Raw genomic sequence first — 17125 nt, 5'->3', positions numbered from 1 at the left:
GAGCTACTTTGTTTCTATTAAATGGATAACTGAGGTCATCTTTTCTTCAGCAGTGTGAAACTGAGTGTAAAAAAATAGACAAGTCGCAGCATTAGTAAAATGTAAACTTTATTAGGTTAGCCCTTTTATCAGAAAATACAAAGTATAAGAGTAATGCTCAGCAATTGAGCATTAGTAAGAAAAAGTGAAAACATTCCAGTGAATCCATATTTCCATCTTCAGTGTAGCCGTATATTATATATTTTTTCAAGGAGCACTTTTAAAAAAAATGAAGAATCAGAGGTGTGAAAACTTTTTTGCTAATTTTCCTAACAATTTTTTAAGATATACACTTAAAAACATTTATGCAGTAGATGTAGAAAGAGAGGAGGAAAGAGAAAAGATTGCTTGTGCTTCTCTGTGCGGCATCTTTTAAGATGTTTGTGCATAATCACAACTCTAAATTTCACTCTTCCATCCAGGATCCACATGCAGCTGGAGGGCACTCATCTCTCCAACGGGATCTACAAACACAACAGCACTAATTTAGCTTTCTGCTAACAGGAAGTAGATTAACCGATTTAATTGATCAACATGTGGAATGAATAGTTAATTATACAACAATCATAACATCTGAAAATATATCTACAAAAATGTTACATTTTCTACATTTTCTTATTTAATTTGAACTAAAAATTGTATTAGAGGTTTAAACTTGTGTCATCAGCAACAATGGCTCTGGCAAGATGCAAAATACTAAAGATAGAACAAAAGAAAAATACTTAAGATGAAATACTTAAAGACTACTCTAGAAGTAAAAAAACAAAAAAAAAAACTGCACAAACCTTCAGAGTCAGTGATTTTCAGGCCTTTCATTTTTGCCTCAAAGAGATCTTCCTCTTCAACGTTCTTGAAGTCAATCCCTACGTAGCCATTCATGTCCACACAGTAATTTATGAACCTATGAGGAAAAACAGTAAAGCCATAATCTCATCAGAAGCCTGACCTGTGATTAGCTAGGCTCATATTTAAGTTACAGGGTTTATAGAAAATGTTAAATACACACATCTCTTCATTCCCCACTCACTCTCTCTAGAATGAAGGAGGACCGGTCTCACTATATTGACATCAACACTGGTAGCTGAAAACCTCTCTGTGACTTACTTCTTCCATAGAGGATCCTTCCTGAGGATCACTGGATTCCCTATGACTATGAGTAGAGACTTGGCTCTCGTCAACGCCACGTTAAACCTCTAAAGAAAATAAATACAGAGTTGGGATTTTGATTGTTTTGCGCAAAAAGATGCACATGGTTGTATTTTAAATGATATAATAAAGAAAGAATGAGACAAACCTTCTCATTTGAGAGGAATCCAATGTTGAAGTCTGTGTCCATTTTAACGTAGCTCAGGCTGCTTCGCACCGTGGAGATGATGATGATGTTCCTCTCTTGTCCCTGAAACTCTTCCACAGATCCCACCTGAACCCAAATAGAACAGAGATAACCGTCAGATTTAGTATTTAATAAAACGAGCCAAGTCAGGCCTTCTGCTCGTTTTTTTTGCCAATAGTAGCTTGATTGTTTCAGTCATCTGACCAGCAAAAGGTGAGGAAGGGGCAACAATATGATTCTCTATAGAACTGAAGGAAATACCAGTTTATTTGGTATCTCATTATAAGTACTAGACAATAGAAAGCAATATGCCTGAATGTTTCGGCGGTTACCAAATCATCTTCGGAAAATCAACTCAAAACTTGCCCTCAATGTTTTTGTCAGAAGAAGTCAGAGCAATGGATTCCTAACCTTGAGTTCTTTGGGATCATTCCAGTGACTGAGTGTTTTGAGGGACTTCAGCGCCTTTTGGATTTTCTCAACCTGTTAGTGGAGGATGTTACTGATGTTAGCTCAAACGTCCTCTCATCTCACAGTTAAAGTTACCACTGCGCAGCATCACTTGTTTCCTGTAGGGGCTGATGATCCCGATGTCTTTGGCCGACAGCTTGGGAAGACCCTTCTTTCCTTGTGTTTGTTCCAGCCTGTTGAGATACGCGACCAGCGTCTCAATCTCGGATACATTGAAGAAAGACGGACTGTTTCCCTCTCGCTCGTCTTTCCCCAGCACTCCGTGGAAGATCACTGGAAAATCCTGTTATGAAGAGTAAAGGCAAAAGAAAAATGAACAAAACCAAATGTATCTGAAACTCTTGCACATACTTGATCTTTGTGTTTCAATGTGAACTATGAGCAACAAGTGGTTGGGGAACTTTAAAATACAAACAAGCTGGGTTCGGAATAAAAACAGCACCAATTCAAAGTTTATAAAAATGCAACCAAAAACAATTCATTGTCAGTCATTTATTTGCATAAATGACTGACAATGAAAACTTGCTCTGCTGGTGGCAAAAGCATGTTTTTGTTTTAGTAAATCTTATAGTACTAAGTTAAATTATCCATGAGATTTAAGCATTTTTATGTTTACTACAAAAATTCTTAAATATCACACCTACAAGGGAAATACTTTAAAAGCTTAGTTATAAAAGAGTACTACTAAAGAAATGTTAAAACCATCTAGTTTAATTCAGCAAAATTAAACATCCCAAAGATTTACACAGACTGTTAATATATTTTTTTTATTTAATTATATTGTCATGTTAACATTTTTCATTCAACCACTATGATGAATGAAAACTATCTCTATTTCTGCAGAGAATCACAAGCACCAGAAATACAAGACACACTCAAACAAGTCCACACCTTTTGGGGAAGGGCTTCCCAGCTGCAGTAGGTTTCACGCTCCTCTTGTGATGCAAAAACCTGCAGTTCATTGTTGTAGAATTCCTCGTTGGGGATCTTCAGGATGGCAGCGTGAGATCTAAGGGATGAGCAAAGAGCTTTAAGTGAACAAAACAGGAAGAAAGGCAACTCCAAATCCCAAACATGCATTTTTCTATTTACATTGTTTCTTGTTGCTGTTTGGGCACACATAAATTTTACATTACTCACCGTTACTGAAAGTAGAAAAAAACATATAAGCCAGTACGAAATATAAATTAAAGTAGATACAAAAACATGACAAATAAATTGTATGTGAGGTGACTGTATGGATTGGAAAGCTGCAAATGGGATTATACAGTTATCCAAGTTTGCACCGAGTCATGTACCTGTAGTTCTGCAGCAGTTTTGTGACAAAACGAGAGTCAAGATCTTGGTAAGGTTTACGATTCATCAGCCTCTCCAACAGAGAAAGTCCTGGAGAGAAGTCACACATTTTTAAAAACACAATATCTGGTTCATTTATGGCAGTAACATCCTCTTGATACTATGAAACTAATAAGACCATTAAAGCATCACAACACTGACATATATAGGACTGAATTGGACATGAATGGACTAATTTTGCATATAAATTGTTGTTTTTTTTTCTTTCTGTAATGCAGTTTGAGATGATATTCATCTTGAATTGCTTAATGCAAATAAACGGAATTAAATTATATATATATATATATATATATATATATATATATATTAAAGGAAATACATGACAGTCTGGCTTATATGTTGACCAAATTGTCCATGTTACAGAGTTAAATGTGTGGAAAAATGATCTGGAGTAATTTATGTGACAATAAGTCTTCAAACAAAAGACTAGTGTGCAAAGAGGAGAGGAAGGGTTTACATTGAACTTACCAAGCCCATGCTGTATTGCATATGGGGATCGAATGATTGGTCCCAGCTGTTTGGGATCTCCTGCAAGTACCAGCTGGCCCTTCTCAGGACAAAGCAAACCTACGAAACAAACCAACCAATCAGGAACAAGATGCATTTATTTCAACACAGCTGTAGCACTGTATTGCTCTTACACAATTACATGCCATTTAGAAGTGTTCTATATATGCCATAATAAGAAAAAAAAAAGGAGAAAAAGGCATTCTGTTAGATTTCTAAAAAAATATGCAAACCGTTTTCTTTCAACTTTTGGTAGAAGCATTTAAACAGTGGCAATACGGTCAATAAGGCTTAATTAATTATTTTTACAGTAATTACCTGCAACTGCAATAATGCACTGTGGCTCCTCTGCTTGACCAGCTTCATCCACAAACACATAAGAAAAATGGCCAACGGGAACTCCTCCAGTCACAAACCTAAAAATGATCAAAACATTATTTGATACGAACATTGCTTCACATGTAAACTTAATATAAACAATTCAGACCGGAAAATAATGCAGCCAGCCTTACTTAGCTTAAAATAGAAAAAGTAAAGCCCAAATATTCACATCCAGTATTAAAATCAATCCTGGGAAATCAGATATTAGTTAATATGCAACTACACACACAGCAGCAAAACCACAAACAAATATTTTTGTGACAAAACTTCGGGCTGAGCAAATTTGATATGAGAGATGCAAAGAAAATAAAAATTGTTTGTTTGACTTCACAAAGTCAACACAGAGTCACAAAAGCGCTTTAGAGATAAAGGTCTGGTGCAATCTCTCACTGTGACGCTGGCAGCAGCTCCACTCCTCTTTGTTGCACACAAAGTGCTGCGTAATTAAGCTAAGTAAATATTGGACGTACTGCTTTACCACCGATATTGTTGCTGTGACTGACAGGAAATTTGATGATGCAAGTATTTACAGATGTACAGACATTACTGGATCACACATCGCCAGGTGTGGCAGTGTTAAAATAACACCTACCTGCCTGCGGTGAACAGAGTTGTCACCATAACTTTGTATTGCATCAGGATTTCCTTCTCTGGAAACACAAAGCAATCTTGTTTCTCATCCCAGTTGCAGTATTTCTAAAAGAAAAAAAAATAAAGTGAAGGGGGAGATTTTTAATTTTAAATAGGAAGAATTCTGACCAGACATTTTTATAAAAAAACAAAACAAAACAAAAAAAAACATAGCAAACATCTGACCATTCCTGCAAGGTCACACTTTTATTCAGCCGGCTCAAACTAACATGGGAGGTTAGCACCTGATGCTTACCCGCAGGTCTTTGGGGACGCTGTTCGGGTCTCGGCTACTGGCGTACATGCGGTACAGCTCAAAGGTGGACATGTGTGGTTTCAGTCTCTCACAAAGCAGGTCACATGCGCTGTTTGAAGGTGCACAAGCAAGGATGCGTGCTGATGGGTCTGCCTTGATGACCTGCAAAACAAAACACTTTAACAGATCCTAAAATACCATTCGTTATTTTCCTAAGCTAGTGAAACATGTCAGAAAAAGTAAATAAAGTAACCTCATAGGGCCCCCAATTACTAAAAAGAAGCATAAAAATAAATTTAGAAAGTGCTTAATCAGACATCTCAAAAAATCAAATTAATAAAGTCAATCCTCCGCAGGCATTGGACTTATGAGTCTGATACTGTAATTCCTACCCGATTACCAAGCAGAAACCAGCTTCAAAAGACATCCTTCATTTGCAACACAGGAAAGAAAATGCATGAAATCATCATGTTAGGTCACTCATAAATTACTTCTAAACAATTTTCTTTAGTTAACAGTTTAGAGAAAACATAACCATGGTGCCTTTTTCAAAGCCATGTGTGACTGATAACACTTTCATCTGTCTAGCTTTAGACTTCATTGAGTTATAAAGTCGGCACTCACTGCAAAAGAAGACAGTGATTCAGGGTTCAGTTACATATAGTTTATGGCAGATTTTTATGAAAGTGGTCATTTGTTAATATTTAAACCGCTTACACCACAGACTCAAGGCTGACAGACAGATGGAGCGGGGAAATACTTAAACGTAAAAGGACATTTGTAGACAGTGTAGGAACCCTGCAAGAGTCCATCTTCAGACAAAACCACAAAGCGCACCTTGGTGACATTATACCTGATTTATGGCTTCTACCATGGTGATTGTCTTTCCGGTTCCTGGTGGCCCAAAGACGATATAGGGAGCTGGCTTTGAAGAGGCAGCGATGATGTGTTGGACCGCCTTACGTTGCTCTGGGTTGTTTTCTATGCGACGGTTTAACATGCTGCAGAGTGAAGGCATGAAAAGAGTTGAGTAAAGCCAAAAAAAAAAAAAAACTTTGTACACTAACATTTAGAAACATCTGCATAATGTTCACTTTAGAGTTTTGGTTCCCAATACTCAGTTCTGGACAGAGCTTAAAACTGAGTATCGGGAATCAATACTCAATTATGAACGGGTATGTTATTTTTCAACAATGCTACAATGATTTTTTTGCCTTTGTTGTCGTTTCCTCTTCCAAAATAAAGTATCAATTGACCAGAAGGGAATTACATTTAATTTCTTCATTAATATCCAAAGTGGTGAAATAAATATTAGCCCAATTAATCAGAAGCTATGAGTTTCCATTTCAACCTTCTTGAACTCAAATGTATCCTGTGTGCGAAGCCTTTTGATTTTTCATGTGTGGATAATAGTTTCTTTTGTAATAAAACTCATACGTCCCACCCAGCAACAATATGGCCACAAGGCTTTTTTCTACAAATTTCTACTTTATGGTTTTACCAAATACAGACCTTAGCTTAGCGACAGAAACTTTTTTCGCAGCCGTTTCAGAGGGAAACAGCACTTCCTTAAGATTATGTTTCACTGCCAAATCCACAGCTCGATGCTGCAGCTTTAAGGTCAATCTGTTGAATGTAAACTCCACATCAAACTTCATGTTGGCGATAAAAGTGTCTAACAATCTGAAATAAGAAAAGAGAACGGAGGACATTAGTAGGTTTTTCAAAGTGGTGAACCGTCTTCCCTGCAGTTCTTACCTATTAGCAAAGCCCAGCTTCACTCTGTCCAGCTCTACTCTGTGAACATATCCTCTGTAAACCGTCATCGATGACATTGCATTTCCTGATTTTCTCACACTCAGACAATCTCCTCGGAGAACGGAAGGACGGTTTTCAGCAACGCCAGGAACCTATTTGATAAATTAGACACAATTTCCATTTAGCAAAACAAAATTTTTCAAGACTAAAATTTTGCACTGAACATTTACAGTACTTAATTGTTTCTGTCTGTATGGTCCACAAATCACAAGACGTTGAAGCTACTTTCTGATTTGCCAAAGCAGTAAACTTCCATTTCAAAGCTTTTGGGGCAATTTGGACAAATTTCACAATTCAGAACAGTTAGAAATTATGAAAATCTTCATCGTACCTTGGCTTTCAAAAACCATTTGTCCATTTGTCATAAAGTTTAAAATCACCCATTATAGCTTAAATCCCTGATGTAGGCCCAAAGCATGGGTCAAAAATTTGAGATGTGAACATAAATCAAAGTATAAAAGCCCTATATTTTTAACATTTTGCATGATTAGTTTTTCATTCTTGTGTAGAACTAAAAAACTATTTAATCAAATTCCATAATTTTTGTAATTTTCAAGACTTCATGTCCCCTTTTAGATGTTGAAATCATGTATACTCTGAAAATCATGTCATTGCTAAAATTCTGCTCTATTCTTTTCTGTGATTTAAAAAAGTAAATCACAGAAACAGCATATGTGATCAAAAATCTGTCTTGGGTCATCATTAGGGAATTACGGGAATCGCTGTGTTTACTCTAAAATCAAAGAAGAGTGGAAATTAGTTCTCAATTCAAATGTTTTTACTTTCAGTACGAGGAGTTTTCTGTTGCCTGGATCTTTGGTCATGGTCTGATTGTAGAGATTGTAGTTCTTGATGTCTACTTCCATCTGTATCTCTTCCAAGTGAAGCAGCAGGTGAAACCGAAGGGAGTAGTTCTTCATGTCTAAAGCAGACTCAAGGAGCTTCCTGGAAAGAGATGCAAGTAAAGGCATAATTTTATTTTTTTAAAAAAAGTACTTCTGACACAAAAAAAAAAGAAAAAAATTGTGATGAATTAGGCTAAACTCTCACTTCACTTGTGAAAGCTGCTGCCTGGCAGGTGGAAGAAGGTCCTCGGAGTCATCCATGTTTTGACAGGCCAGGACCCTCAGGTAGCTAGGGCACTTATAGTCTCCTAACTTCACTGTCGGTGTTTGGAAAGAACTGAAACAGAGAAAATCAAGATAATTCACAACAAGGACAGATGAGAAAGAGAGTTGTGGTTCTGTTTTTATGTACACAAAGCAGTTCTAAAAACTATTCTTCAAAATAAAATGAGTATGAATATTTGAAGACATAAAAAAAACTGTTGAGTTAATCAATTAAATTAAAGAGCACATTATGCAGGATAACTTACCCTGCAGGTGGAATTCCCTCAACCACCTCTTTAATCGGTCGTTTTGGTTTGACCTTCGGAAACGGTTTATACGGAGCCACAGGTCCCAGCTCGGCACCCAAACAGGTTTGGACCACCGCTTTTATCTCCCTGACGATGCAGAAGGTCACTGGCTTTGGCAGTTCAAACTGGAACTCAAAGTAGACCGTGGCAGGGAAATATCCGCACTCGTTAAGGAAGTAGGAAAGGACGACGTCATAACTTTCACCTGTGGAGAGGAAAACCAAACCAGGGATTTAGCCATCACTTTTGGTTTGCGTGTGTTTTTATGCTTTAATGGGACGGATAAGTGTTAGTTTTTCTACCTGGGCAGAGGGGCAGTGGGTTGGCTTTGGTCACTTTCCTTTTATCCTTCAAGTTATAACAGCGAACTCTGTCTAGAACCGTGTACTTGGTGAAGTAAACCATGTTTGCACCATTGTTTAAAATGCTGAACTTTATAACAAATGGTTGCATTTCGAAAGCCACGGTATGATGAACAACTCCGTCACTTCCTTTTGGGACTGATGTGATTTGTATTCCTTCCTTGTCAGCCATCATCTCCTTCCTGTTATGAACCACACAAGAAGTTCATGTATATTTTTTTTCCCACTAAAATCACTTTAAGAAACAAGACAAGCATGAAAATAAAGAAGTTGTAATTACAATACTACTCCACATTTTTGGACTGTAATCGACACAGATTCCCAACAATTTTTTTCCCCCAACAAACCCACTTCTTGTAAAGAATGCTGCTTCCTCTCCATGACAGATATGCATAGATCTGTCATGATCCGTTTTGCTGGACCATAAATTGACCCTGAAATTATTGCAATACATAATGTTTTTAGACCATTTCCAAGCAATAATAATGGTGCAATAATGCATATTTGACCTCTCAAAATCAAACTTTAATTTTGTTAAGAACAGTTATTGCTGGACCTGAAAATACTTTAAATGTACAAAATGGAAATAAAAGTCATATGCAACCAAAACTATAAATGAAATTAGTTATGAAGTCTCTAAACAAAATGATCAAGCTCATTTTAAGTTATTATGGGATTAATTGATTTATTGCAACAAGCTTAGATATACAAGATGTTTTTCATGGATATACGTGTACACATTCATGAATGCAAATACCAAAATTAACAGTTTGTCTTTAATCTGTGACTTAGTCCAGATTATGTGTTATGGAGTAGCAGCTGTAACTGGTTTGTTTAAATTGTAACAAAGACTGAGATCTCCAGAGTGAATATAAGAAGTAGTGAATGGAAGAATAAACTCAAAACTTATCAAGATGTCATTTGAAACATTTCACCATTATCCTTCAGAATTCTCTTGCTAATGTGAGTTCATAACAGTTTTTTGTCCTCGTTGGAACAGTAAACAGGTTCTGTGTAAGCATCAATAAAACTGGACTTAATTTCCTCCTTGAGATCCAGCATAAATAATCTACCTTGTTGTTTATGCTTTTCTAGTCATTTACTCCACTTTGTACATAATGTTAGATGCAGGAGGTGTGTTGCCTTTCATTATTGTAAAACAAGACCATTTCTGGAGGGAGTGATACTATAAAGAACTTGATTAAATAAATAAATATAAATCATTCTAATTCATGGAACTCACTTTGCATTATTATGATTAAGCGTACAGTTCGATTAAATTCAATTTTAATATAAACATCTGATCAACACTGCTTTGATTGCAGGGTGTTTATTGCTTTAAAGCATCTTTAGCACATAATCCTGGCTTCCATCAACAGCCTCCTCTCAGTTTGGGGATTATTGTATTGTGACCGTAGGTGACGGCTGGATTGTAAATGGTTCACCAAAACAACACAATCCCCTTTCATCTCAGCTCTTTCAGCACAATGCGATGAATTAACACCGTTAGAGTGGACAAAAACCGGAAACGCCTTATTTGCTCCACCCTGTCAACACTCATGAATAAGACACTCAAACCTTTACCCAAAAGGGAGTATTTTACCTTTTGTGTTGGTCAGAGCCATCTGCTCCGGGTAGCAGCGGAGGACTTTACCAGAATCCTTTAATCACTTTAATTTAACTTACTTGGTTTAATTTTATTCAAAGTTAAACTCTTTAGGCTCAATGGTCATCTCTGCATATACATCTCAGGGAGTGAGTTACATCTAGAGTTATAACAGAAGGACCAACATGTGATTGCCCACAGTTAGGCTGATGTTTATGTTTACAAAATAACTACACTGACAATGACGGTGAAGTTTAGAAATATGCAGAAAGTAATGTCCTTAATGAGTAGGAGGAGATAAGAGAGGGATTACCTTTAACAAGTTTTACACTAAAGGTTATGTTATTCAAATATGGAGGCAGACTTAATTCAGACCCTACTGATATCAAACACACAACAGTCATCCAACACAATCTAGCCAAGATAGATCAACCTTACATTTTGATGTTCAACTGGATTTGCTGTAAAGAAGCATTCGCCCCACCCCGTCGCAGACGCAATGGCCTCGGTGCAAATATGCCAGATGAATTGTCCAGTAAGGATCTTCCAGGGCCAGAAAAACAACTATGGACTCCTTTAGTTTTAAACTGGATAACTCCTCGTCTTTGCAAGTAGCTGTAATTTCCTAACCAATCAGTTCACAGTTAACCCCCACTTTGAGCCAATAAAGCGAGCCTTGTGATGCATATTTACACTCTCTCTTTACAGTCCCTCCTTCACATTAAACGTGACTTTTGTATTTTTCTTAATTAAAACATGTAACAATCTTCACAGTGATTTTTCTTTTCTTCAGGTCAGCTTGTTAGTTTTGTCAAGCGACAAACAAGCCATCATTTATGTTAGAGGTTACCGAGACACAGATTTTGCCTCCTGCGTTTCTGAAAGGCAAAGAGACTCACTCATAAACCACACTCTATATTCAAGTGATTAAATCAGCTGACATGAAGGAAGTTCAGGACACTTTTTTTGTTCACCAAACTACAGGTAGACAACAGTTCAGCATTAAAACTTACTGATTTCTGAAATAAGTTATTGAGTCCATTACAATACCGTCTGCCATCCTTCAGATGGAGCTATGATTCCATTACACCGAGGCTCAACTAGAGTTCATCAACAGTTCGTGCACCTGGGGTTTTTATCTTTGTTTCTTCTGGACTTTATCATGAATTATGACCGCAAGAGAGTAGCCCTTAGATGGTATTCTAGATCTGCATAGTTTCAAATCAGAGTTATAAAGAGGTTTCAGTCTTCAACTTCCTTAGAAGTATGGCCATCCCAGTTGTGTGGCTTTATGACAGGAGAGCCTGTTTGGGAGTTTTACAATTCACTGCCTCTCGGAAGGTGAGAGGTCATTCCAGGGTTCATGCTGAAAGAGGATCGTTAGATATGCTAATATAATGAAATCCTTTGAAAGAACATGTTCTGTTCTTAAACCTTCTCCTGTAGTGTGCTGCATCAGAAACAACGCTAATGCATTTTATTTATAATTCTCTATATGAGATATTGAGATCTTGTATTCAAGCTACACCTACTTAAAGGACTTTCAGCTTTACCAGACTGAATATAAATTCAACAATATAAATATGACAAAAACTGTATTTAGAGAATGGTGACAACACAGGAAGAACCAGTTATAACTGATTCATTCCAATAAGGGACAAATAATCCAGGCAACATCCACCTTTACTTTTACTAAAACATGATCACAACAACAATTTACCATGTGCTACTGGTAAAATTTTAACTTCAATACATACAATTCCGATAAACGTGCAATTATAAGGATGTCAAGAATGCCTACAGGGGCTGACAAATATCTACAGGCATTTAAAATTTGTTTTTTTCGATATAGCATACTATTATCTGTCATTTCATTGATGATGAGCATGCATGTCTGCAAAGTGCTTGGTATGTGCTCAGAGAATAAAGATTGCACTGGTTAAAATCAGTTTTTACAACTGGTGACTTTTTCCAAAGGCACCATTTTTTTATTTATTTTTTTACCTCCATACAGTTCACTAAAAGCTGGTTACAAGAAGTGAACAGGAATGCAGATAGATCAGATGTGAAAATTTCCCCCCCTAATAAGGATGAATCTCATCTTGAATCAAATAAAAAAAAAATACATAAATGAGCTGTGTAGATAATAGAAGTGTATCTTCAGAAGGTATGCAAAGACAAAATCTAATTTTAGCATCTCTCATGTTTTGTTTTTTAACAAAACATGAGAAAGAACCTCAGTCGGGGACTGAAGTCAGGGAGTCTTAAAAACCAAGTTTTTAAGACTCCCCGACTCCCCCCCCCACCCCCAAGATGAAGTTTACCATTTTGCTGGTTGGTGCTTCCAGGAGTGTTCATTTCAACATAAAGTAGCCTTCATATTAGCCACCATCTATATTATAAGCTTTCTTGTATTTTTATTTTAGTTCTCTTTACCATTACTGTTTTGATTTTTTTTGTCTCATTTTAAATATTTTACTCTGGAAAACACCATCATCAAACAACATTTTATAGTTTGTGATGAAATCTACCTTGCACTTAATTCAAACTAGCAAGAAGCTGGTTGCACTGAAACACACAGAGAATATAAACGTGGCTGGTAAGATTTGATAATATGTTATAATTTCCTCACAATGACGTTGTTGCTCTCTTTCTTATCATTATTGGACAGCTAAATATTGTGAATCTTTTCTTGTCAAAATATTTCAGTCTATTCTTCCATTTTTGAACCCAAAGTCTAGGAGAGAGCAAGTTTGACTTCATAAAGTGAACTTCATGTTTTTTAAAAACTGAACACACATGTTGGATTTTCTTACTCAACTTTCTGCTGTTTGCAACGTTACTTATTTAGCAAGATTACCAAGACGCTCACAAATCAGTCGCTTTTACTGTATCATGTTAGCGCCCTCTGGTGGACAAAGTATGAAATGGACCCACTTTCTACTGTAACTCCTCATTGCTCCAACTCGTTTCTGACTTGATACTGCAATAACCATATTGAATAACTTTACTTTAAGAAGGGTATGATTTAAATAGGAAGTTTTAAAAATAACATGTAAACAAGTACTTGCATAACAATTTTATAATGCGTTTATGTCTACTGCAGCTGAAGATAAGAGAGCTTAATCGTTTCTGGACCAATTATGAATTACTTTTAAAATATACATTGTGTGTAATTATCAGTGATATTCAACTCGAATGAAAAAGAAATTGAACAACATTTTTTTTTAGACCTAGGCTATCAACTTATCATTGTGTAGGAAGCATTATAAAAGTTATGAAGATAATGGGCGTTAGCCAACTATTGAATGCCCTCTTTTCAAGCCAAGTCTTGTTGGAGCTTGTACTGGATGATCAAATAAGAGCGTTTGAATTTTAAGTGTCTGTCGTCACAACAAGGAAGTTTCAGGAGCAGAATTCTGACATTGGCTGGAAGGGAAGGATACATTTCGAGAGACAAAATTGCTTTGATTAGGGCTTATCGTCTTTCTGGAGACTGGAGGTGTCCTTCAGAAACAGATACAGCTGGCTAGTTCACAGCAAACAGAGAGCTGTGTGAAGCCGACACCCCACCCACGTCAAAAAAAATCCAGCTAATAATCTGAATGGTTAGTGCAGGTTTGTGCCGTTAAAATTTTCGTTTGTGCAGTTTTGGTTTCTGAGATATTAAAAGTTATAATTTTGGCCGATGACATCACAGTCCCCCCATCTTGCTCCAAAACAAACCAAAGTGGGCTACTTCGTTAGTGCTCTGTTTGTGCAGGTTTGTGCCGTTAAAATTTTCGTTTCTGCAGCTTTCGTTTTTGAGATATTAAAAGTTATAATTTTGGCCGATGACATCACCAGGCACCCCCATTTTGCTTTACCACTGTTACGTCGCCGCCACCAACTGGTATGTAGTGTGGACCACAATGTCACACAAAGATTATATTATACAAATTACTAAATCTGATTTTACTTTATTTGGCGCTTTCAGAGTTCAAGATTCAGCCGATCACATTCACCCAATTAGGGTGAATCTTACTCTAACTGTATTGATTATGCCACGACTTATAGTCCCTTTGGTGAATTCTGGATGACCTAAAAAATGTATTTTAATATCTCAGAAACCAAAACTGCACAAAAGAAAATTTTAACGGCACAAACGGAGCACTAACCATTCAGATTATTAGTTGGATTTTTTTGACGTGGGTGGGGTGTCAGCTTCACACAGCTCAAACAGAGGCCTCTAAGAGGGACTCGCCTGGCACAAGAAATATCAGAGGATTTGGGAGGAAGCAAGATAAAGCCAGGAGAGAGATAAAGGAGCTTCAGATAAGGCATGCAGTGGATCAGGGCGTCAACTGCTCTCTGTCCTCCTCTTATATTTTTCTGTAATTCCCCCCTTATATGTTAATCATATTTATGCAAACATCTTATTCTTCTTTATCCATCCAATTTACTGTTCCCTAATGCGAAAGAAAAAAAATGGATGTAATGGAAGACCTTTTACAAATCTTCCTTTATGGTTGTTGCATTTGGGAGTTTTTTCCTTGCAAGAGTCCTTCAAAAAAAAAAAAAAACAACAACAACATGCAAATGCAAACGAGATATTTATGAACACAAGTTTCATAAATATCAGGAACAATAATTACCCTTGTTCCTGATAGGGTAATTATTAAAGAGCATGTGCCGAGTGAATTTTCATCTGGTGTTTAAAGGAGAATAATGCAGTACTGCCCCTCCCCCAAGTGTTGCTGCACATTACTGACTCACTTTTCCATCAGAATAATGAACTTAGCTGTTTGGAAATATGTAGTCCTGCAAAAAGCAAACTATTGGTTAACCAATTGACAATAGTGTCAGCTTAAAAATCAGATATTCTGCAAGGAAAGAGTATGTACTTTGAAACTAACCTCAATGAATGCTGACTTTACATTTTTATTTCATACCATCTGTAAAAATGAATAAACATTAATGATACAACGCTGGCAGCGGTTGGGATAGTTGTTGCTTTACTGTTTGACAGGCCAGCATTTGAGTTTCCTTTTAAATTAAAATAAAATTTTAAGTTAATTTTAAAACAACAAGACTGTTCTTTACATCTTAAATAGTGTGAATTCATTCATTAAATTTAATTTACAATTTACAAATTTTGAGAAATCTACATAGTTGTTCATTGGTTTATCTAGTCAAGTTACTCATCCCCAGTTTTAGGTATAAACTAATTAAAAACAATTCAAGTTGTTTTCAGAGGCTAGTTGAACATATAGGTGGAACACAAGTCTGCCTGCAAACTTCAACATACCTGTTTGTCTTCATCTTTTGAAGGATATCTGAAGCCTGCTTCTTCTTTGGGGTCATTCCAGGCTCAGTTTTTGTCGTAGAACAACCAGGTGACTCTTTTGCTGTACTTTTCTGTGTACCTTGTACGTTTGTCCGGTGAGGCCCGACTATTTTCTGCTGGTCAGAGGCTTGCTTCTTCTTTGGGGTCACCCCAGGGTCTGTTTTTGTTGTAAAGCGACCAGGTGATTCTTTTGTTGTACTTTTCTGAGCTGCATGTCGGTTTGTTTGGTGAGGCCCCGTTATCTTCGCCTGGTCAGAGGACACCCTAACTTTGTTGTTGTTGTTTTGTTTTGGTAACAAATACAAAAACATGTCCAGACTTGTCTCTAAAGAAAGTGAAGTGTCTTTTGATCGAAACTTACCTCAGAATGGCCATTTCTGTAGATTTTTCTCTTTACTATGTCGACTTGGTTGAACGTCCGTAGAGCAAAGAGAACAGTGGAAAAGTTTGGATGTTTTACTCCATTTCTGTGAATAGTGGGTGCAGCATGAAATAACCAAACACCCACGGCTGTATAACGATATGTGACAAATACAGATAGTTTGAAGCTTACCTGAGCCTAAATTCCTTATTATAGATGTTTCGAAGCTCATCTTTGCTATTACCGGATAATCGGTTTCCCAGAAATTCAATGAAGAGCAGACCAGATTGCAGTGACTCTATGAGCTTCGGCATGTCGGCGTTCACGGCAGGCCTCTGCCTCACCCTCCCTGATAGAGGAAGTTCAACAGCTGACCAGGGTTAAGCTAACTTTGAGGAGACAGTACTTTCGGCTATAACAGATGTCAAACTTGTTTTTAACACGAATATTCGTATCAATATGTCTGTAGATCTACTATTTTGTGTAGCGTGCGCAAAAGTCCTGACACTCCCCTTCAAGAGACTGTGTGAAAATTCTACACCAGAAAAAACGAAAACAGTCCATGGCACAATCATATATTTCATCAAAGCAAATCATTTTAGGGCAGAGTTTTACATATTTTTTATTTTATATAATAATCTCATCGTTACATACCCGTTGTCCTCCGGGTATTTTTCACAAACTGCTCTGTTTTAGAGAAAATAATGTCGACACTCCCTCCGGTGATTGTGACGTGTCTATAACGGCGTGCACTTTGGACATACTTAATCTCGTTCATATATTTTTTTTCAAATAATTCCGGGCGTTTATGATCATTTGTTAAATTGAAACTTTTACTATGGAGTTAGATTTGTTTCACAATTATTCAATCAAAAAAAAATTACACTCAACCAAAAAAAAGAGATTCAATCAAAAAAAAAATCTTCTCAAACAAAAAAAAAAGTCATAAAAACTATTTAATCATAAAAATATTTTTAAACATTTTTAAAGTTTTTTTTTTTTTTTGATTGAATCTCTTTTTTTTGGTTGAGTGTATCTTTTTTTTGATTGAATCTCTTTTTTTTGGTTGAGTGTAATTTTTTTTTGATTGAATAATTGTGAAACAAATCTAACTCCATATTTTACAAGCCTGCAACCATGCAAAGCAGTTCATGGAACTTTTGTGAACGTTGAAATTATTTTTTTATTTTTCTTTTAAATTAATTTCATTACACTCATATTTTACATTGTTGTTTTGAAATATTTTTCTTCAGGAATTACCT

At 36.5% G+C, this 17125-nt stretch overlaps 1 protein-coding gene across 1 annotated transcript; it reads right to left on the bottom strand.

Moving 5' to 3' along the window:
• Positions 1-90: 90 nt before the first annotated feature.
• On the bottom strand, positions 91-16534 carry mov10a (Mov10 RNA helicase a). Its single transcript, XM_008408935.2, has 23 exons — positions 16518-16534; positions 16056-16212; positions 15864-15969; positions 15464-15750; positions 8511-8752; positions 8167-8413; positions 7842-7973; positions 7574-7736; positions 6732-6883; positions 6486-6656; positions 5827-5974; positions 4974-5135; positions 4680-4783; positions 4025-4122; positions 3668-3766; positions 3142-3229; positions 2735-2852; positions 1935-2126; positions 1784-1855; positions 1334-1459; positions 1144-1232; positions 825-940; positions 91-503 (listed from the first exon to the last, which is right to left on the bottom strand). Exons 2-23 carry the CDS (start codon positions 16175-16177, stop codon positions 439-441), a joined length of 3099 nt encoding a protein of 1032 aa, XP_008407157.1. The 5' UTR covers positions 16178-16212; positions 16518-16534; the 3' UTR covers positions 91-438.
• Positions 16535-17125: the final 591 nt, after the last annotated feature.

This window comes from Poecilia reticulata, linkage group LG5 (assembly GCF_000633615.1).
Source record: "Poecilia reticulata strain Guanapo linkage group LG5, Guppy_female_1.0+MT, whole genome shotgun sequence".
Classification (NCBI taxonomy): domain Eukaryota; kingdom Metazoa; phylum Chordata; class Actinopteri; order Cyprinodontiformes; family Poeciliidae; genus Poecilia; species Poecilia reticulata.
The sequence above is the reverse complement of the archived record's forward strand: the minus strand, read 5'-3'. Positions and strand labels throughout refer to the sequence as shown.